This window comes from Oncorhynchus kisutch, linkage group LG16, assembly GCF_002021735.2.
Source record: "Oncorhynchus kisutch isolate 150728-3 linkage group LG16, Okis_V2, whole genome shotgun sequence".
Taxonomy (NCBI): Eukaryota; Metazoa; Chordata; class Actinopteri; order Salmoniformes; family Salmonidae; genus Oncorhynchus; species Oncorhynchus kisutch.
The window spans coordinates 2888250-2911874 of record NC_034189.2 but is presented as its reverse complement, the minus strand read 5'-3'; the positions used below and the strand labels follow the sequence as shown (position 1 = coordinate 2911874).

At 46.6% G+C, this 23625-nt stretch overlaps 1 protein-coding gene across 1 annotated transcript in view; it reads right to left on the bottom strand.

Moving 5' to 3' along the window:
- Positions 1–7096: 7096 nt before the first annotated feature.
- rigi (RNA sensor RIG-I) overlaps positions 7097–23625 on the bottom strand; it is a 52697-nt gene continuing 36168 nt past the window's right edge. The window contains 10 exon segments of the mRNA XM_031791579.1: positions 7097–8327; positions 10067–10208; positions 11752–11837; positions 11951–12023; positions 12935–13081; positions 13409–13557; positions 14962–15135; positions 16585–16684; positions 17768–17916; positions 18217–18352. Coding sequence (XP_031647439.1) covers positions 8311–8327; positions 10067–10208; positions 11752–11837; positions 11951–12023; positions 12935–13081; positions 13409–13557; positions 14962–15135; positions 16585–16684; positions 17768–17916; positions 18217–18352 — 1173 coding nt within the window. The 3' untranslated portion in view covers positions 7097–8310.

The following is a 23625-nucleotide window of genomic DNA, read 5'->3' as shown; positions in this document are numbered from 1 at the left end:
AGTTCCACATCCCAACCCTCAGCTTCCCTCAGCCCCTCCCACTTGTCTCTAGTTCCACATCCCAACCCTCAGCTTCCCTCAGCCTCTCCCACTTGTCTCTAGTTCCACATCCCAACCCTCAGCTCCCCTCAGCCCCTCCCACTTTTCTCTAGTTCCACATCCCAACCCTCAGCTCCCCTCAGCCCCTCCCACTTGTCTCTAGTTCCACATCCCAACCCTCAGCTCCCCTCCCACCTGTCTCCAGTTCCACATCCCAACCCTCAGCTTCCCTCAGCCCCTCCCACTTTTCTCTAGTTCCACATCCCAACCCTCAGCTCCCCTCAGCCCCTCCCACTTTTCTCTAGTTCCACATCCCAACCCTCAGCTCCCCTCAGCCCCTCCCACTTGTCTCTAGTTCCACATCCCAACCCTCAGCTCCCCTCCCACTTGTCTCCAATTCCACATCCCAACCCTCAGCCCCTCCCACTTGTCTCTAGTTCCACATCCCAACCCTCAGCCCCTCCCACTTGTCTCTAGTTCCACATCCCAACCCTCAGCTCCACTCCCACTTGTCTCCAATTCCACATCCCAACCCTCAGCCCCTCCCACTTGTCTCTAGTTCCACATCCCAACCCTCAGCCCCTCCCACTTGTCTCTAGTTCCACATCCCAACCCTCAGCCCCTCCCACTTGTCTCTAGTTCCACATCCCAACCCTCAGCTCCCCTCCCACTTGTCTCTAGTTCCACATCCCAAACCTCAGCTCCCCTCCCACTTGTCTCTAGTTCCACATCCCAACCCTCAGCTTCCCTCAGCCCCTCCCAATTGTCTCTAGTTCCACATCCCAACCCTCAGCTTCCCTCAGCCCCTCCCACTTGTCTCTAGTTCCACATCCCAACCCTCAGCTTCCCTCAGCCCCTCCCACTTGTCTCTAGTTCCACATCCCAACCCTCAGCTTCCCTCAGCCTCTCCCACTTGTCTCTAGTTCCACATCCCAACCCTCAGCTCCCCTCAGCCCCTCCCACTTTTCTCTAGTTCCACATCCCAACCCTCAGCTCCCCTCAGCCCCTCCCACTTGTCTCTAGTTCCACATCCCAACCCTCAGCTCCCCTCCCACCTGTCTCCAGTTCCACATCCCAACCCTCAGCTTCCCTCAGCCCCTCCCACTTTTCTCTAGTTCCACATCCCAACCCTCAGCTCCCCTCAGCCCCTCCCACTTTTCTCTAGTTCCACATCCCAACCCTCAGCTCCCCTCAGCCCCTCCCACTTGTCTCTAGTTCCACATCCCAACCCTCAGCTCCCCTCCCACTTGTCTCCAATTCCACATCCCAACCCTCAGCCCCTCCCACTTGTCTCTAGTTCCACATCCCAACCCTCAGCCCCTCCCACTTGTCTCTAGTTCCACATCCCAACCCTCAGCTCCACTCCCACTTGTCTCCAATTCCACATCCCAACCCTCAGCCCCTCCCACTTGTCTCTAGTTCCACATCCCAACCCTCAGCCCCTCCCACTTGTCTCTAGTTCCACATCCCAACCCTCAGCCCCTCCCACTTGTCTCTAGTTCCACATCCCAACCCTCAGCTCCCCTCCCACTTGTCTCTAGTTCCACATCCCAAACCTCAGCTCCCCTCCCACTTGTCTCTAGTTCCACATCCCAACCCTCAGCTTCCCTCAGCCCCTCCCAATTGTCTCTAGTTCCACATCCCAACCCTCAGCTTCCCTCAGCCCCTCCCACTTGTCTCTAGTTCCACATCCCAACCCTCAGCTTCCCTCAGCCCCTCCCACTTGTCTCTAGTTCCACATCCCAACCCTCAGCTTCCCTCAGCCTCTCCCACTTGTCTCTAGTTCCACATCCCAACCCTCAGCTCCCCTCAGCCCCTCCCACTTTTCTCTAGTTCCACATCCCAACCCTCAGCTCCCCTCAGCCCCTCCCACTTGTCTCTAGTTCCACATCCCAACCCTCAGCTCCCCTCCCACCTGTCTCCAGTTCCACATCCCAACCCTCAGCTTCCCTCAGCCCCTCCCACTTTTCTCTAGTTCCACATCCCAACCCTCAGCTCCCCTCAGCCCCTCCCACTTGTCTCTAGTTCCACATCCCAACCCTCAGCTCCCCTCCCACTTTTCTCTAGTTCCACATCCCAACCCTCAGCTTCCCTCAGCCTCTCCCACTTGTCTCTAGTTCCACATCCCAACCCTCAGCTCCCCTCAGCCCCTCCCACTTTTCTCTAGTTCCACATCCCAACCCTCAGCTCCCCTCAGCCCCTCCCACTTGTCTCTAGTTCCACATCCCAACCCTCAGCTCCCCTCCCACCTGTCTCCAGTTCCACATCCCAACCCTCAGCTTCCCTCAGCCCCTCCCACTTTTCTCTAGTTCCACATCCCAACCCTCAGCTCCCCTCAGCCCCTCCCACTTGTCTCTAGTTCCACATCCCAACCCTCAGCTCCCCTCCCACTTTTCTCTAGTTCCACATCCCAACCCTCAGCTTCCCTCAGCCCCTCCCACTTGTCTCTAGTTCCACATCCCAACCCTCAGCTCCACTCCCACTTGTCTCTAGTTCCACATCCCAACCCTCAGCTCCCCTCAGCCCCTCCCACTTGTCTCTATTTCCACATCCCAACCCTCAGCTTCCCTCAGCCCCTCCCACTTGTCTCTAGTTCCACATCCCAACCCTCAGCTTCCCTCAGCCCCTCCCACTTGTCTCTAGTTCCACATCCCAACCCTCAGCTCCACTCCCACTTGTCTCTAGTTCCACATCCCAACCCTCAGCTCCCCTCAGCCCCTCCCACTTGTCTCTAGTTCCACATCCCAACCCTCAGCTTCCCTCAGCCCCTCCCACTTGTCTCTAGTTCCACATCCCAACCCTCAGCTTCCCTCAGCCCCTCCCACTTGTCTCCAGTTCCACATCCCAACCCTCAGCTTCCCTCAGCCCCTCCCACTTGTCTCTAGTTCCACATCCCAACCCTCAGCTTCCCTCAGCCCCTCCCACTTGTCTCTAGTTCCACATCCCAACCCTCAGCTCCCCTCAGCCCCTCCCACTTGTCTCTAGTTCCACATCCCAAACCTCAGCTTCCCTCAGCCCCTCCCACTTGTCTCTAGTTCCACATCCCAACCCTCAACTCCCCTCAGCCCCTCCCACTTTTCTCTAGTTCCACATCCCAACCCTCAGCTCCCCTCAGCCCCTCCCACTTGTCTCTAGTTCCATATCCCAACCCTCAGCTCCCCTCCCACCTGTCTCCAGTTCCACATCCCAACCCTCAGCTCCCCTCAGCCCCTCCCACTTGTCTCTAGTTCCACATCCCAACCCTCAGCTTCCCTCAGCCCATCCCACCTGTCTCTGTTGGCCACCCTCTTCGGATTTATATGCAACATATATCTTTCAACTATGCTGTGATGTTTAACGTATAATTCAATCTATCTAATGGAATAGAATCTACAGATTGCGAGTTGAAGATAAATACTTTTACTAGGAGTATTAGTATATTAGTAATTGACTGACCCGGTCTCTCCAGATATCCTAACAGTACTATTTCTAGGGTCAATTTTAGATCAATGCTATGCATTTTCAGACATTCCTGAACCTGAGACCAGAAACAGGCTACCTGAGGGCAATACCAAAATAAATGGTCTATAGATTCTGTATATTCACAACAAAATCTGCAGATCTTCGATGATTTTATGCCCCAAATATTAAACATTTTGTTGGTGGCAAGAATTATGTACATAATCTTTCTATATGTCTATATAATAATATTTGATGAAAATCACGAAGTCTTGAATATCGCATTGTTTTATATACCAACTCATACACCCTGTACCATGGAATCAGTACATCAAAAATCTCTTCCCAACTATTTTGCAATCTGTATGGCAGTTGTCAACATCCTGGTCCTCAAATGAAACTGGTAAACTTTCCTATTTATGCTATTTTTATTCCTCTGACAGTTTTGATCCTTTATATTGGGCAGACAGACCAGTTCCCTACCTCCTCCTGCTGCCACCCTCCTCCTCCAGTTTTGATCCTTTATATTGGGCAGACAGACCAGTTCCCTACCTCCTCCCGCTGCCACCCTCCTCCAGTATTGATCCTTTATATTGGGCAGACAGACCAGTTCCCTACCTCCTCCAGTATTGATCCTTTATATTGGGCAGACAGACCAGTTCCCTACTTCCTCCCACTGCCACCCTCCTCCAGTATTGATCCTTTATATTGGGCAGACAGACCAGTTCCCTACCTCCTCCAGTTTTGATCCTTTATATTGGGCAGACAGACCAGTTCCCTACCTCCTCCAGTTTTGATCCTTTATATTGGGCAGACAGACCAGTTCCCTACCTCCTCCAGTTTTGATCCTTTATATTGGGCAGACAGACCAGTTCCCTACTTCCTCCCGCTGCCACCCTCTTCCTCTAGTATTGATCCTTTATATTGGGCAGACAGACCAGTTCCCTACCTCCTCCCGCTGCCACCTGCCTCCTCCAGTTTTGATCCTTTATATTGGGCAGACAGACCAGTTCCCTACCTCCTCCCGCTGCCACCTGCCTCCTCCAGTTTTGATCCTTTATATTGGGCAGACAGACCAGTTCCCTACCTCCTCCCGCTGCCACCTGCCTCCTCCAGTTTTGATCCTTTATATTGGGCAGACAGACCAGTTCCCTACCTCCTCCAGTATTGATCCTTTATATTGGGCAGACAGACCAGTTCCCTACCTCCTCCCACTGCCACCTGCCTCCTCCAGTATTGATCCTTTATATTGGGCAGACAGACCAGTTCCCTACTTCCTCCCGCTGCCACCCTCTTCCTCTAGTATTGATCCTTTATATTGGGCAGACAGACCAGTTCCCTACTTCCTCCCGCTGCCACCCTCTTCCTCCAGTATTGATCCTTTATATTGGGCAGACAGACCAGTTCCCTACCTCCTCCCGCTGCCACCTGCCTCCTCCAGTTTTGATCCTTTATATTGGGCAGACAGACCAGTTCCCTACCTCCTCCCGCTGCCACCTGCCTCCTCCAGTTTTGATCCTTTATATTGGGCAGACAGACCAGTTCCCTGCCTCCTCCAGTATTGATCCTTTATATTGGGCAGACAGACCAGTTCCCTACCTCCTCCTGCTGCCACCTGCCTCCTCCAGTTTTGATCCTTTATATTGGGCAGACAGACCAGTTCCCTACCTCCTCCCACCTGCCTCCTCCAGTATTGATCCTTTATATTGGGCAGACAGACCAGTTCCCTACCTCCTCCTGCTGCCACCCTCCTCCTCCAGTTTTGATCCTTTATATTGGGCAGACAGACCAGTTCCCTGCCTCCTCCAGTATTGATCCTTTATATTGGGCAGACAGACCAGTTCCCTACCTCCTCCTGCTGCCACCTGCCTCCTCCAGTTTTGATCCTTTATATTGGGCAGACAGACCAGTTCCCTACCTCCTCCTGCTGCCACCCTCCTCCTCCAGTTTTGATCCTTTATATTGGGCAGACAGACCAGTTCCCTACCTCCTCTTGCTGCCACCCTCCTCCTCCAGTTTGATCCTTTATATTGGGCAGACAGACGAGTTCCCTACCTCCTCCAGTATTGATCCTTTATATTGGGCAGACAGACCAGTTCCCTACCTCCTCCTGCTGCCACCCTCCTCCTCCAGTTTTGATCCTTTATATTGGGCAGACAGACCAGTTCCCTGCCTCCTCCTGCTGCCACCCTCCTCCTCCAGTTTTGATCCTTTATATTAGGCAGACAGACGAGTTCCCTACCTCCTCCAGTATTGATCCTTTATATTGGGCAGACAGACCAGTTCCCTACCTCCTCCAGTATTGATCCTTTATATTGGGCAGACAGACCAGTTCCCTACCTCCTCCAGTATTGATCCTTTATATTGGGCAGACAGACCAGTTCCCTACCTCCTCCTGCTGCCACTCTCCTCCTCCAGTTTTGATCCTTTATATTGGGCAGACAGACCAGTTCCTTACCTCCTCCAGTATTGATCCTTTATATTGGGCAGACAGACCAATTCCCTACCTCCTCCAGTATTGATCCTTTATATTGGGCAGACAGACCAGTTCCCTACCTCCTCCTGCTGCCACCCTCCTCCTCCAGTTTTGATCCTTTATATTGGGCAGACAGACCAGTTCCCTACCTCCTCCCGCTGCCACCCTCCTCCTCCAGTTTTGATCCTTTATATTGGGCAGACAGACGAGTTCCCTACCTCCTCCAGTATTGATCCTTTATATTGGGCAGACAGACCAGTTCCCTACCTCCTCCAGTTTTGATCCTTTATATTGGGCAGACAGACCAGTTCCCTACCTCCTCCCACCCTCCTCCTCCAGTTTTGATCCTTTATATTGGGCAGACAGACCAGTTCCCTACCTCCTCCTGCTGCCACCCTCCTCCTCCAGTATTGGGTGCTGTAATCTATTGGTTGTACTCTTGGATTGAGCCTTTCTCTTTAAACCTTTCCTTTCTCTTTGAACCTTTCCTTTTGTACTCTTTGAAGGACATAACTCTACCATTACAATTGACAATATCATTTTTAGAACAAAATTCCCTTTTCAAACATCTTTCCCATAAATACAGGCATTTTATCAACCAGCACATTTGAGTTCAGCCATAATATTTGTTGTGCATTGCTTTTCCGAATGAGCGATCGTTAGTGGTGTATGTATTTATGAGAGAAGAGCTTCCCAGGTCCGATAGAGACCCGTGTTCCTTAGTCTTCCTTCCAAAACCCCCTTCTCTTCTCTCTGAATCTATCGTGCTATAACCAAACTGTTTTTTTGTTTAGTCCACTAGGGACGGTATTTACTGTATGATGTCATTATGTAAGGTATATTCTGTAATTGTTTAATTAGTTAGTAAATAAATAATTGAGCCAATTGGTGTATGGATGAGTCATAGTAGAGGCTGGGTTCGTGCAGATAACCAAGAATTTACGATGTTCAGATGAGACTGACGAAGGTAATAATAAGAACTCATTAATTGAAGACTAATTGATCAGATATTAAAATATCTGAAGAGTAATATTAGCAAAATTATGACTCTGTAAACCAATGTTTTCCGCGGTGCCCCGACTTCCTAGTTAATTAAATTTACATGATTAGTTTAATCACGTAATAATAATTACAGAGAATTGATTTGATAAAAATAACAGTCTTCGCATTTAATGATAAGTCAGAGACACGACAGGGCAGTGCAGCTCTAACCAACATCTCCAGTCTCGTCTCATTGATTGGACTCCAGATTAGCTGACTCCTGACTCCAATTAGCTTTTGCAGAAGTAATTAGCCCAGGGGTTCACATACTTTATCCAACCTACACTGTGAATGTTTAAATGATGTATTCAATATAGACCAGAAAAATACAATAATTTGTGTGTTATTAGTTTAAGCACACTGTGTTTGTCTATTGTTGTGACTCAGATGAAGGAAAATTACCCCATAATAACATCACAATAACCCATAATGACATCACAATAACCCATAATGACATCACAATACCCCATAATGACATCACAATACCCCATAATGACATCACAATACCCCATAATGATAATGTGAAAACATGTTTTTTAGAAATTGTTCCAAAAGTATTGCAAATGAAATACAGATATCTAATTAACATAAGTATTCACACCTCTGAGTCAATATGTATATGTGGGTTACAGAGATGATGTAGTCAATAAAAAATATATATAATTAAAAAGAATTATGTTAAACACTATCTCTCTGTGTACATCTCTCTCTCTCTCAATCAATTTGCTTTATTGGCATGACGTAACAATGTACATATTGCCAAACTTTGGAAATTAGGTGATTCATTTAATACACTGACATAATTAATAATAATAATAATCAATATTGTCCAGGGGACAAACAGTAACAACAATAATCAAGGGTCCACATAACCATACAACCCACATTGAATAATAACAATAACATGTGTGCTGACAACCCACAGCTCTCTGCAAACAGGATGTTTTTATCAGATCTTTCCTCTACAGGGAGCCAGGTTTTCCTGTGTCTACCCTTCTCAATGGCAAGGCTGTGCTCACTGAGCCTGTACTTTGTTAAGGTTTTTCTAAGGTTTTGATCAGTAACCATGGTCAAATAGTTAGCCACGATGTACTGTCGATTTAGGGCCAGATAGCACTGCATTTTGCTTTGTTCTTGTGTTTCCCAATAAGCATTGTTGTTTTGTTTTGACTGTGTTGTAATTTGTTTTGATCTGTTTGGATTGGATGTTCTGGTCCTGAGGCTCCTGGCATTGCAGGGCTTGGTAATGACCAATGCCTCTCTCTTCTCTCTCTCTCTCTCTCTTCATGGCTCCTCCGTTCCAGATTGACAGCTGCTTACTGGTCGTCAAGCACTAGAAAGAAACAAAGCAACATTACAACACACTGTCATGACGTTGTCCTGTTGGTGAGGTTGATAACCCCCATAAATACCTTTCCCTCCTTTTGTCTCTCTCTACTCTACAGGACAAAGCCCTTTGTTAACATAGTCTGGTAACATCAAAAGGTTGGGGAACGGAACAGTATTTCAGTAATCCAACCAGTTGAAAGTGTCCGTTGGTACTTAAAGAATATGATGTCAGATCAGTTGTTGTCTGAGATATTATTACTGATGACAGGACGACATAAACTGTATCTTGGAAAGTCTACACATTCTAGTTATCAGATCCACATGGAATTGTTGTGCAATTTAAATGTTTAAATATGAAACTATTTGTGAAAAGATTAAATGTCATTTTAGTTTTTAAAATGAGAGGATTGTTTTCATATGTTAAATATGCTCAATCAGTGGCCACGCCCACATGCATAGGCATTGGTTGGAAAGGATGAACCAACCCCTTTTTCTACATGTCTATAACAGCCCCCGTGACCCAATTCACGGCGAACTAAGCCAACCTCAGCGTGAGCTCTGGTTGCAAATGGTTGAACAACTGCAACCTAACGAAATGAACCTTGTGTTCCCGATGACGTGAGGACTGATGTCCATACGTTTAGAAGGGCGAATTTCAACGTGGAGGTGACAATCGCCAAGCTGGAAGGATGAATTTGATTACACCAGCCAGAATATAGCATGAGCTTATAGTTTGGCAACTTGGTATGAACTTTGAACTCTTATCCACTAAAGAAGTGATACATCGGACGGATAGGACGGACAATCTCTTCAGAAAGACAGGGTACTACAACGTATCCATTCTACCACACGACGACAGGGTACTACAACATATACATTCTACCACACGACGACAGGGTACTACAACATATCCATTCTACCACACAACGACAGGGTACTACAACGTATCCATTCTACCACACGACGACAGGGTACTACAACATATACATTCTACCACACGACGACAGGGTACTACAACATATCCATTCTACCACACGACGACAGGGTACTACAACATATCCATTCTACAACACGACGACAGGGTACTACAACATATCCATCTACCACACGACGACAGGGTACTACAACATATCCATTCTACCACACGACGACAGGGTACTACAACGTATCCATTCTACCACACGACGACAGGGTACTACAACGTATCCATTCTACCACACGACGACAGGGTACTACAACGTATCCATTCTACCACACGACGACACACTACAATGTATCACCCAGAAATATTCTTCAAAGGACAAGGGAGATCTCTGCTGGACTGCTATTAATATAAACGTTTTACCAGGTCTTTAAGAGAAGACAACAGCTCTATAAACATTCTTCCGTGGTGCCCCAACTTCCTTACATTACATTTAAATCATTAGTTTAATCAGGTAATATTAATTGCAGAGAATTGATTTTATAAAATAGCATGTCATATAATTTAATCCATAGTAAAGACACGACAACACACACACACACACACACACACACACACACACACACACACACACACACACACACACACACACACACACACACACACACACACACACACACACACACACACACACACACACACACACACACACACACACACACATAAAGAGAGAGTGACAGAGAGGGGGAGAGAAAGGGGGAGATTGAGAGATGACAGAGAGAGAGAGGGGAGAGAGAAGACAGACGGAGAGAGAGACTCACATGGATTCCAGCTATCAGCAATGTCTGTAAGTTCAAAGGTCTTCATGGAAAAGGTCACGTCTCTCCATTTCCTGTAGTACCTCTGTTGCTCGGTAACACAGTTCTTCACCACAAAGCTCTCTATCTTTAACACAGGCAGATTCTGGGAGACAAAACATTTAAAGATAAACACACTACAACGGCAAATCAAGTAAGTCCAGTCTAGTGTTTACCTGTATGGTCAGGTATGAGGCCACTATGCCCCAGTCCAGTCTAGTGTTTACCTGTATGGGCAGGTATGAGGCCACTATGTCCCAGTCCAGTCTAGTGTTTACCTTTATGGTCAGGTATGAGGCCACTATGCCCCAGTCCAGTCCAGTCCAGTCTAGTGTTTACCTGTATGGTCTGGTATGAGGCCACTATGCCCCAGTCCAGTCTAGTGTTTACCTGTATGGTCAGGTATGAGGCCACTATGCCCCAGTCCAGTCTAGTGTTTACCTGTATGGTCAGGTATGAGGCCACTATGCCCCAGTCCAGTCTAGTGTGTACATGTATGGACAGGTATGACGCCACTATGCCCCAGTCCAGTCTAGTGTGTACCTGTATGGTCAGGTATGAGGCCACTATGCCCCAGTCCAGTCTAGTGTTTACCTGTATGGTCAGGTATGAGGCCACTATGTCCCAGTCCAGTCCAGTCTAGTGTTTACCTGTATGGTCAGGTATAAGGCCACTATGCCCCAGTCCAGTCTAGTGTTTACCTGTATGGTCAGGTATGAGGCCACTATGCCCCAGTCCAGTCGAGTGTTTACCTGTATGGTCAGGTATGAGGCCACTATGCCCCAGTCCAGTCTAGTGTTTACCTGTATGGGAAGGTATCAGGCCACTATGTCCCAGTCCAGTCTAGTGTTTACCTGTATGGTCAGGTATGAGGCCACTATGCCCCAGTCCAGTCTAGTGTGTACATGTATGGACAGGTATGATGCCACTATGCCCCAGTCCAGTCTAGTGTGTACCTGTATGGTCAGGTATGAGGCCACTATGCCCCAGTCCAGTCTAGTGTTTACCTGTATGGACAGGTATGAGGCCACTATGTCCAAGTCCAGTCTAGTGTTTACCTGTATGGTCAGGTATGAGGCCACTATGCCCCAGTCCAGTCTAGTGTTTACCTGTATGGACAGGTATGAGGCCACTATGCCCCAGTCCAGTCTAGTGTTTACCTGTATGGACAGGTATGAGGCCACTATGCCCCATTCCAGTCTAGTGTTTACCTGTATGGTCAGGTATGAGGCCACTATGCCCCAGTCCAGTCTAGTGTTTACCTATATGGTCAGGTATGAGGCCACTATGCCCCAGTCCAGTCTAGTGTTTACCTGTATGGTCAGGTATGAGGCCACTATGCCCCAGTCTAGTCTAGTGTTTACCTGTATGGACAGGTATGAGGCCACTATGCCCCAGTCCAGTCCAGTCCAGTCTAGTGTTTACCTGTATGGTCAGGTATGAGGCCACTATGCCCCAGTCCAGTCCAGTCCAGTCTAGTGTTTACCTGTATGGACAGGTATGAGGCCACTATGCCCCAGTCCAGTCCAGTCCAGTCTAGTGTTTACCTGTATGGTCAGGTATGAGGCCACTATGCCCCAGTCCAGTCTAGTGTTTACCTGTATGGTCAGGTATGAGGCCACTATGCCCCAGTCCAGTCTAGTGTTTACCTGTATGGACAGGTATGAGGCCACTATGCCCCAGTCCAGTCCACAGTGACAGAACAGCTTCCTGGTCTTCACCAGCCCCATGAAACCTGTAGAAGGAGATACTACTTTAGATACTTTAGATACTACTTTAGATACTTTAGATACTACTTTATTCATCTAGAAAAGACTAGAGTTTTTAACCCCTCTGATATAAACACACCTTTGGGTTTAGGGTGAGGTTCAGTTCGAGCTCGAGAGAACAGAGTGGGGTCCAAAACGATGTGGTGAGAATCCTGGAGAGATGGCAGGGGAGAGGGAGAGAGGGGGAGAGAGGGGAGGGGAGTGGAGAGGGAGAGAGAAAGGGGGAGAGATGGGAGGGGAGAGGAGAGGGAGAGAGAAAGGGGGAGAGATGGAAGGGGAGAGGAGAGGGAGAGAGAGAGAAAGGGGGAGAGAGGGGAGGGGAGGGGAGAGAGAAAGGGGGAGAGAGGGGAGGGGAGAGAGAAATGGGGAGAGAGGGGAGGGGAGAGGGAGAGAGAAAGGGGGAGAGAGGGGAGGGGAGAGGGAGAGAGAAAGGGGGATAGAGGTGAGTGGAGGGGAGAGGAGAGGGAGAGAGAAAGGGGAGAGAGGGGAGAGGAGGGCAGGGGAGGGGAGGGCAGGGGAGGGGAGAGGGAGAGAGAAAGGGGGAGAGAGGGGAGAGGAAAGAGACAAGAGAGAACAGAACTCTACACAGTGAGTTTACAAAACATTAGGAACATCTTTCTAATATTGAATACCTCCCCCCTTGCCCTCAGAACAGCCTCAATTCGTCAGGGCTTGGAAAGTGTGCCCATGTTGACTCCAATGCTTTCCACAGTTGTGTCCAGTTAGCTGGATGTCCGTTGGGTGGTGACCCATTCCACACACACGGGAAACTGTTGAGCATGAAACACATGCTACCTGCAGTACTCTGATGTCATCTGTGTTTGTGTGTGTGTGTGTGTGTGTGTGTGTGTGTGTGTGTACCTACCTGCAGTACTCTGATGTCATCTGTGTTTGTGTGTATGTGTGTGTGTGTGTGTGTGTGTACCTACCTGCAGTACTCTGATGTCATCTGTGTTTGTGTGTGTGTGTGTGTGTACCTACCTGCAGTACTCTGATGTCATCTGTGTGTGTGTGTGTGTGTGTGTGTGTGTGTGTGTGTGTGTGTGTGTGTGTGTGTACCTACCTGCAGTACTCTGATGTCGTCTGTGTAACAGCTGTGTTTTTTACACTTGGAGCAGAGGAGCTGGTAGCTGCCTTCAGTCCGGGGTCTCTCTGGTACCATCTTCACCATGTCACGACACACCTTGTCCCCACGCTGAAACACCTCCATCTGGCACCGGGACGGACACACAGTCACACACACCCACACGGACACACACACAGACACACACAGTCCCACAGGGACAGTCACACACACCGGGTCGGACACAGACACACACACACCGGGACGGACACACACACACACACACCGGAACAGACACACAGTCACACACACCGGGACGGACAGACAGACACACACCTTGAAACATTTGTATCTCAGGGACTGTGTGTGTAACTGTGTGTGTGTGTGTAACTGTGTGTAACTGTGTGTGTGTGTAACTGTGTGTGTGTAACTGTGTGTGTGTGTGTGTGTGTGTGTGTGTGTGTGTGTACCCACCTTGCGGAGCATCTCAGTAGGTGTGTCCTGTAGGTTTCTGATGGCCCTCTCTACAATCTTCTCCTTCTCCATGTTATGTTTCTCTTTATCAATCCTGTCCTTTTTATCAGACACCAAGATACACTTGCTGCCCTGGGCCCTGCCGCGGCCTGACACACACACACACACACACACACACACACACACACACACACACACACACACACACACACACACACACACACACACACACACAATAATCATATCACCAGGATACTGCCCTGGAACACATCGTTATAACATGACTGACTGACTGGTTGATTGACTGGTTGATTGACTGAATGGCTGGTTGATTGACTGACTGGCTCATTGACTGACTGGCTGACTGATTGACTGGTTGATTGACTGGCTGACTGGTTGATTGACTGACTGGCTGATTGATTGACTGACTGGCTGATTGACTGGCTGACTGGTTGATTGACTGACTGGCTGACTGACTGGCTGATTGACTGGCTGACTGGTTGATTGACTGACTGACTGGCTGATTGACTGGCTCGTTGATTGACTGGTTGGTTGATTGACTGACTGGCTGACTGGTTGATTGACTGACTGGCTGATTGACTGGCTGGTTGATTGACTGGTTGGTTGATTGACTGGCTGACTGGTTGATTGACAGGCTGGCTGATTGACTGACTGGCTGACTGGTTGATTGACTGACTGGCTGATTGACTGACTGGTTGATTGACTGACTGGTTGATTGACTGGCTGGCTGGCTGACTGGTTGATTGACTGACTGGTTGATTGAATGACTGGCTGATTGACTGACTGGCTGATTGACTGGTTGATTCACTGACTGGTTGATTGACTGACTGGCTGACTGGTTGATTGACTGGCTGATTGACTGGCTGGTTGATTGACTGGTTGGTTGATTGACTGACTGGTTGACTGGCTGACTGGTTGATTGACTGACTGGCTGACTGGTTGATTGACTGACTGGCTGGTTGATTGACTGGCTGACTGGTTGATTGACAGGCTGGCTGATTGACTGACTGGCTGACTGGTTGATTGACTGACTGGCTGATTGACTGGTTGATTGATTGACTGGTTGATTGACTGACTGGTTGATTGACTGACTGGTTGATTGACTGGCTGGCTGACTGGTTGGCTGGCTGACTGGTTGATTGACTGACTGGTTGATTAACTGACTGACTGGCTGGCTGGTTGATTAACTGACTGACTGGCTGGCTGACTGTTTGATTAACTGGCTGACTGGTTGATTGACTGGCTGGCTAGCTGGTTGACTGACTGGTTGATTGACTGGCTGGCTAGCTGGTTGACTGACTGGTTGATTGACTGGCTGGCTAGCTGGTTGATTGACTGGTTGATTGACTGGCTGGCTGACTGGTTGATTGACTGACTGACTGGTTGATTGACTGACTGGTTGATTGACTGACTGGCTGACTGGTTAATTGACTGACTGGTTGATTGATGAATTTACTGACTGACTGAATGGCCGGCTTACTGACTGGATTGACTGACTAGCTGAGTAACTGATTGATCCATTGATTGATTACCTCTGACTTGGACCATCTTGACCACATTGCCAACGTATTCGTACATCAATACCAGGTTGCATTGTGGGATATCGATGCCCTCGTCGGCCACCGAAGTAGCGATCAGGATCTTGCTTTGATTGTCAAAACTCTTAAAGGAATCCAGCACACCTTTCTTAGAGTTCAGCGTCATGCCTGGAGGGGAACAATAAAGCTCATTCAAATCAATTGGATTCAAATAAATAAAAAAACTGGGCGAGGAGCACCTGAGACAGTCAGCTGGAAAAGAGAGAGGAGCACCTGAGACAGTCAGCTGGAAAAGAGAGAGGAGCACCTGAGACAGTCAGCTGGAAAAGAGAGAGGAGCACCTGAGACAGTCAGCTGGAAAAGAGAGAGGAGCACCTGAGACAGTCAGCTGGAAAGAGAGAGGAGCACCTGAGACAGTCAGCTGGAAAAGAGAGAGGAGCACGTACCTGAGACAGTCAGCTGGAAAAGAGAGAGGAGCACCTGAGACAGTCAGCTGGAAAAGAGAGAGGAGCACCTGAGACAGTCAGCTGGAAAAGAGAGAGGAGCACCTGAGACAGTCAGCTGGAAAAGAGAGAGGAGCACGTGAGACAGTCAGCTGGAAAAGAGAGAGGAGCACGTACCTGAGACAGTCAGCTGGAAAAGAGAGAGGAGCACCTGAGACAGTCAGCTGGAAAAGAGAGAGGAGCACGTGAGACAGTCAGCTGGAAAAGAGAGAGGAGCACCTGAGACAGTCAGCTGGAAAAGAGAGAGGAGCACGTACCTGAGACAGTCAGCTGGAAAAGAGAGAGGAGCACCTGAGACAGTCAGCTGGAAAAGAGAGAGGAGCACCTGAGACAGTCAGCTGGAAAGAGAGAGGAGCACCTGAGACAGTCAGCTGGAAAAGAGAGAGGAGCACCTGAGACAGTCAGCTGGAAAAGAGAGAGGAGCACCTGAGACAGTCAGCTGGAAAAGAGAGAGGAGCACCTGAGACAGTCAGCTGGAAAAGAGAGAGGAGCACCTGAGACAGTCAGCTGGAAAAGAGAGAGGAGCACCTGAGACAGTCAGCTGGAAAAGAGAGAGGAGCACCTGAGACAGTCAGCTGGAAAAGAGAGAGGAGCACCTGAGACAGTCAGCTGGAAAAGAGAGAGGAGCACCTGAGACAGTCAGCTGGAAAAGAGAGAGGAGCACCTGAGACAGTCAGCTGGAAAAGAGAGAGGAGCACCTGAGACAGTCAGCTGGAAAAGAGAGAGGAGCACCTGAGACAGTCAGCTGGAAAAGAGAGAGGAGCACCTGAGACAGTCAGCTGGAAAAGAGAGAGGAGCACCTGAGACAGTCAGCTGGAAAAGAGAGAGGAGCACCTGAGACAGTCAGCTGGAAAAGAGAGAGGAGCACCTGAGACAGTCAGCTGGAAAAGAGAGAGGAGCACCTGAGACAGTCAGCTGGAAAAGAGAGAGGAGCACCTGAGACAGTCAGCTGGAAAAGAGAGAGGAGCACCTGAGACAGTCAGCTGGAAAAGAGAGAGGAGCACCTGAGACAGTCAGCTGGAAAAGAGAGAGGAGCACCTGAGACAGTCAGCTGGAAAAGAGAGAGGAGCACGTACCTGAGCCAGTCAGCAGGAAAAGAGAGAGGAGCACGTACCTGAGCCAGTCAGCTGGCTGGACTTGCGTCCTCTCCCAATCAGTACTCCTGGTTTCAGGAACTTCAGAGAGTCAGACTCCTCCATCCAGCTCTTCAAGGCCTAGTCACGAGGAGACACACAGACCACAGGGGGTTGGTGGCACCTTAATTGGGGAGGACGGGCTCGTGGTAATGACTGGAGTGGTATCAGTGAAACGGTATCAAATACATCAAACACGTGGTTTCCATGGTTTCCATGGTTTTGATGCCGTTCCAATGGCTCCGTTCTGGCCATATAATGAGCCGTCCTCCCCTCACCAGCCTCCACTGACACCGACACACATCACACACACATAACATAACTGGATTGAAAAGAAACAAACTGAGTGCCACAAACATACACACATATATATATATATACACAAACATACACACATATATATACACATATATTATATATATACACAACATACACACATATATATACACATATATTATATATATACACAAACATACACACACATATACACACATATATTATATATATACACAAACATACACACATATATATACACATATATTATATATATACACAAACATACACACATATATATACACATATATTATATATATACACAAACATACACACATATATATACACATATATTATATATATACACAAACATACACACATATATATACACATATATTATATATATACACAAACATACACACATATATATACACATATATTATATATATACACAAACATACACACATATATATACACATATATTATATATATACACAAACATACACACATATATATACACATATATTATATATATACACAAACATACACACACATATACACACATATATTATATATATACACAAACATACACACATATATATACACATATATTATATATATACACAAACATACACACATATATATACACATATATTATATATATACACAAACATACACACATATATATACACATATATTATATATATACACAAACATACACACATATATATACACATATATTATATATATACACAAACATACACACACATATACACACATATATTATATATATACACAAACATACACACATATATATACACATATATATACACAAACATACACACATATATTATATATATATATAACACACACACACACACACAGCCTTACGTCTGCGAGGGCCCGTGTCCTAACGAACAGCACAGACTTGGTCTCATCATTCTGTCGATACTGTTCCTCGAGGATGTATTGTAACATGTCTAATTTAGGATTCTCCTTCTGCCCCCCGCTGGACAAACCCCGCAGTACACCCTGCTGACCTGAAGGAAAGAGAGAACGGACACCATATTTACCAAGTAAGAGAAGCTCATTGGAAAAGCAGGAGCCCTAAAAGGGCAGGGAAAAAAACAACAACAAAAAAACAGACCAGTGTTTTTCTGCTTCAAAACAGCCACTACGTTGTCTTTTTTTAGTTTAGTTGAAAACTGTAATTTGCTGACTGTGAATGATCTGAACCATGGCTGTAGAAGCTTCATAATATAACCCAGTCGGTTGGCCCACTGAACTAGAATGAACAGAATGGGCCAGGAACATCCTTCTGGTTGTGACGGTGACCCTACCATCGAAGTAAGCGGTGAGTTGTCTCTCCGTCTCGTCGTGACCTGCGTTCTTCACCTGCTGTATGAAAGATGACAGGTACTCTAGCGCATCCTTAGTCCTGGCATCCTCGTTGATGATCAACGCATCGTTGTACTTCTACAGGGGGATGGAGGGAGGTATGGAGAGGGAGAGAGAGGGAGAGTGAGGGAGAGAGGTACGGAGAGACAGAGAGGGAGAGAGAGAGAGAGGTACGGGGAGGGGAGAGAGAGGGAGAGAGAGGGAGAGAGGTACGGAGAGACAGAGAGGGAGAGAGGTACGGGAGGGAGAGAGGTACGGAGAGGAGAAAGGTACGGGGAGGGAGAGAGGTACGGAGAGGGAGAGAGGTACGGAGAGGGAGAGAGGTACAGAAGAGGGAGAGAGGTACGGAGAGGGAGAGAGGTAACGGAGAGGGAGAGAGGGAGTGAGGTACGGGGAGGAGAGAGGTACGGAGAGGGAGAGAGGTACGGAGAGGGAGAGAGGGAGAGAGGGAAGAGAGGTACGGGGAGGGAGAGAGGTACGGAGAGGGAGAGAGGTACGGAGAGGGAGAGAGGTACGGAGAGGGAGAGAGGGAGAGAGGTACGGAGAGGGAGAGAGGGAGAGAGGTACGGGGAGGGAGAGAGGTACGGAGAGGGAGAGAGGTACGGAGAGGGAGAGAGGTACGGAGAGGGAGAGAGGGAGAGAGGTACGGAGAGGGAGAGAGGGAGAGAGGTACGGGGAGGGAGAGAGGTACGGAGAGGGAGAGAGGACGGAGAGGGAGAGAGGGAGAGAGGTACGGAGAGGGAGAGAGGTACGGAGAGGGAGAGAGGGAGAGAGTACGGTAGAGGGAGAGAGGTACGGAGAGGGAGAGAGGGGAGAGGGAGAGAGGGAGAGAGGTACGGAGAGGGAGAGAGGTACGGAGAGGGAGAGGGGAGAGAGGGAGAGAGGTACGGAGAGGGAGAGAGGTACGGAGAGGGAGAGGAGAGAGTACGGAGAGGGAGAGAGGGAGAGAGGTACGGAGAGGGAGAGAGGGAGAGAGGTACGGAGAGGGAGAGAGGGAGAGAGGTACGGAGAGGGAGAGAGGGAGAGAGGTACGGAGAGGGAGAGAGGTATGGAGAGGGAGAGAGGGAGAGAGGTACGGAGAGGGAGAGAGGGAGAGAGGTACGGAGAGGGAGAGAGGTATGGAGAGGGAGAGAGGGAGAGAGGTACGGAGAGGGAGAGAGGGAGAGAGGTACGGAGAGGAGAGAGGTATGGAGAGGGAGAGAGGGAGAGAGGTACGGAGAGGGACAGAGAGGTGGGATGATGAGTCCATTTCTTTTTGTAATTTACATTCCTGAGTTGTTTAGGTGTAGTGTATAGTGTATAGAGGTGTAGGGTGTAGTGCATAGTGTATAGTGTCTAGAGGTGTAGGGTGCAGTGTATAGTGTCTAGAGGTGTAGGGTGTAGTGTCTAGAGGTGTAGGGTGTAGTGTATAGTGTCTAGAGGTGTAGGGTGTAGTGTATAGTGTCTAGAGGTCTAGGTGTAGTGTATAGTGTCTAGAGGTCTAGGGTGTAGTGTATAGTGTCTAGAGGTCTAGGGTGTAGTGTATTGTGTAGTGTATAGTGTATAGTGTCTAGAGGTGTAGGGTGTAGTGTATAGTGTGTAGTGTGTAGTGTATAGTGTGTAGTGTATAGTGTCTAGAGGTGTAGGGTGTAGTGTGTAGTGTATAGTGTGTAGTGTATAGTGTCTAGAGGTGTAGGGTGTAGTGTGTAGTGTATAGTGTGTAGTGTATAGTGTGTAGTGTGTAGTGTATAGTGTGTAGTGTGTAGTGCATAGTGTGTAGTGTGTAGTGTGTAGTGTGTAGTGTGTACTCTACCCTCAGGTGCTCAGTGCAGTTGTACAGAGCCCTACAGACTAGTGTATAGTGTGTAGTGTGTAGTGTATAGTGTGTAGTGTATAGTGTGTAGTGTATAGTGTGTAGTGTATAGTGTGTAGTGTATAGTGTGTAGTGAGTGTATAGTGTATAGTGTAGTGTATAGTGTGTAGTGTATAGTGTGTAGTGTAGTGTATAGTGTATAGTGTAGTGTATAGTGTGTAGTGTGTAGTGTATAGTGTAGTGTATAGTGTGTAGTGTATAGTGTGTAGTGTATAGTGTGTAGTGTAGTGTATAGTGTATAGTGTAGTGTATAGTGTGTAGTGTGTAGTGTATAGTGTGTAGTGTATAGTGTGTAGTGTATAGTGTGTAGTGTAGTGTATAGTGTATAGTGTAGTGTATAGTGTGTAGTGTATAGTGTAGTGTATAGTGTATAGTGTGTAGTGTAGTGTATAGTGTGTAGTGTATAGTGTATAGTGTAGTGTATAGTGTGTAGTGTATAGTGTATAGTGTGTAGTGTAGTGTATAGTGTGTAGTGTATAGTGTGTAGTGTGTAGTGTATAGTGTATAGTGTGTAGTGTATAGTGTATAGTGTATAGTGTGTAGTGTGTAGTGTATAGTGTATAGTGTGTAGTGTATAGTGTGTAGTGTATAGTGTGTAGTGTGTAGTGTATAGTGTATAGTGTATAGTGTATAGTGTGTAGTGTATAGTGTGTAGTGTGTAGTGTATAGTGTGTAGTGTGTAGTGTATAGTGTGTAGTGTGTAGTGTATAGTGTGTAGTGTGTAGTGTATAGTGTGTAGTGTATAGTGTATAGTGTATAGTGTAGTGTGTGGTGTATAGTGTATAGTGTATAGTGTATAGTGTCTAGAGGTGTAGTGTGTAGTGTATGGTGTGTAGTGTGTAGTGTGTAGTGTATAGTGTGTAGTGTATAGTGTATAGTGTGTAGTGTATAGTGTGTAGTGTATAGTGTGTAGTGTATAGTGTATAGTGTGTAGTGTATAGTGTATAGTGTGTAGTGTATAGTGTGTAGTGCGTAGTGTATAGTGTGTAGTGTATTGTGTAGTGTATAGTGTGTAGTGTGTAGTGTGTAGTGTATATTGTATGTAGTGTATAGTGCATAGTGTATAGTGTGTAGTGTAGTGTATAGTGTGTACTGCATAGTGTGTAGTGTGTAGTGTGTACTCTACCCTCAGGTGCTCAGTGTAGTTGTACAGAGCCCTACAGACTAGTGTGTAGTGTATAGTGTGTAGTGTATAGTGTAGTGTATAGTGTGTAGTGTATAGTGTGTAGTGTATAGTGTATAGTGTGTAGTGTATAGTGTATAGTGTGTAGTGTATAGTGTGTAGTGTATAGTGTATAGTGTATAGTGTGTAGTGTATAGTGTGTAGTGTATAGTGTGAAGTGTATAGTGTGTAGTGTATAGTGTAGTGTATAGTGTATAGTGTGTAGTGTATAGTGTGTAGTGTATAGTGTATAGTGTGTAGTGTATAGTGTATAGTGTGTAGTGTATAGTGTGTAGTGTGTAGTGTATAGTGTGTAGTGTATAGTGTGTAGTGTGTAGTGTATAGTGTATAGTGTATAGTGTGTCGTGTATAGTGTGTAGTGTGTAGTGTATAGTGTGTACTGCATAGTGTGTAGTGTGTAGTGTGTACTCTACCCTCAGGTGTTCAGTGTAGTTGTACAGAGCCCTACAGACTAGTGTATAGTGTGTAGTGTGTAGTGTATAGTGTATAGTGTGATAGTGTGTAGTGTATAGTGTGTAGTGTGTAGTATAGTGTATAGTGTGTAGTATAGTGTGTGGTGTGTAGTGTGTAGTGTATAGTGTGTACTGCATAGTGTGTAGTGTGTACTCTACCCTCAGGTGCTCAGTGTAGTTGTACAGAGCCCTACAGACTAGTGTGTAGTGTATAGTGTGTAGTGTATAGTGTGTAGTGTATAGTGTGTAGTGTATAGTGTATAGTGTGTAGTGTATAGTGTGTAGTGTATAGTGTGTAGTGTATAGTGTATAGTGTATAGTGTGTAGTGTATAGTGTATAGTGTGTAGTGTATAGTGTGTAGTGCGTAGTGTATAGTGTGTAGTGTATTGTGTAGTGTATAGTGTGTAGTGTGTAGTGTGTAGTGTATATTGTATGTAGTGTATAGTGCATAGTGTATAGTGTGTAGTGTAGTGTATAGTGTGTACTGCATAGTGTGTAGTGTGCAGTGTGTACTCTACCCTCAGGTGCTCAGTGTAGTTGTACAGAGCCCTACAGACTAGTGTGTAGTGTATAGTGTGTAGTGTATAGTGTAGTGTATAGTGTGTAGTGTATAGTGTGTAGTGTATAGTGTATAGTGTGTAGTGTATAGTGTATAGTGTGTAGTGTATAGTGTGTAGTGTATAGTGTATAGTGTGTAGTGTGTAGTGTATAGTGTGTAGTGTATAGTGTATAGTGTATAGTGTGTAGTGTATAGTGTGTAGTGTATAGTGTGAAGTGTATAGTGTGTAGTGTATAGTGTAGTGTATAGTGTATAGTGTCTAGAGGTCTAGGGTGTAGTGTATAGTGTCTAGAGGTCTAGGGTGTAGTGTATAGTGTCTAGAGGTCTAGGGTGTAGTGTATTGTGTAGTGTATAGTGTATATTGTCTAGAGGTGTAGTAGGTGTAGTGTATAGTGTGTAGTGTGTAGTGTATAGTGTGTAGTGTATAGTGTCTAGAGTGTGTAGGGTGTAGTGTGTAGTGTATAGTGTGTAGTGTATAGTGTCTAGAGGTGTAGGGTGTAGTGTGTAGTGTATAGTGTGTAGTGTATAGTGTGTAGTGTGGTAGTGTATAGTGTGTAGTGTGTAGTGCATAGTGTGTAGTGTGTAGTGTGTAGTGTGTAGTGTGTACTCTACCCTCAGGTGCTCAGTGCAGTTGTACAGAGCCCTACAGACTAGTGTATAGTGTGTAGTGTGTAGTGTATAGTGTGTAGTGTATAGTGTGTAGTGTATAGTGTGTAGTGTATAGTGTGTAGTGTATAGTGTGTAGTGTAGTGTATAGTGTATAGTGTAGTGTATAGTGTGTAGTGTATGTGTGTAGTGTAGTGTATAGTGTATAGTGTAGTGTATAGTGTGTAGTGTGTAGTGTATAGTGTAGTGTATAGTGTGTAGTGTATAGTGTGTAGTGTATAGTGTGTAGTGTAGTGTATAGTGTATAGTGTAGTGTATAGTGTGTAGTGTGTAGTGTATAGTGTGTAGTGTATAGTGTGTAGTGTATAGTGTGTAGTGTAGTGTATAGTGTATAGTTAGTGTATAGTGTGTAGTGTATAGTGTAGTGTATAGTGTATAGTGTGTAGTGTAGTGTATAGTGTGTAGTGTATAGTGTATAGTGTAGTGTATAGTGTGTAGTGTATAGTGTATATGTGGTTAGTGTAGTGTATAGTGTGTAGTGTATAGTGTGTAGTGTGTAGTGTATAGTGTATAGTGTGTAGTGTATAGTGTATAGTGTATAGTGTGTAGTGTGTAGTGTATAGTGTATAGTGTGTAGTGTATATAGTGTGTAGTGTTAGTGTGTATGTGTGAGTGTATATGTATAGGTGTATAGTGTA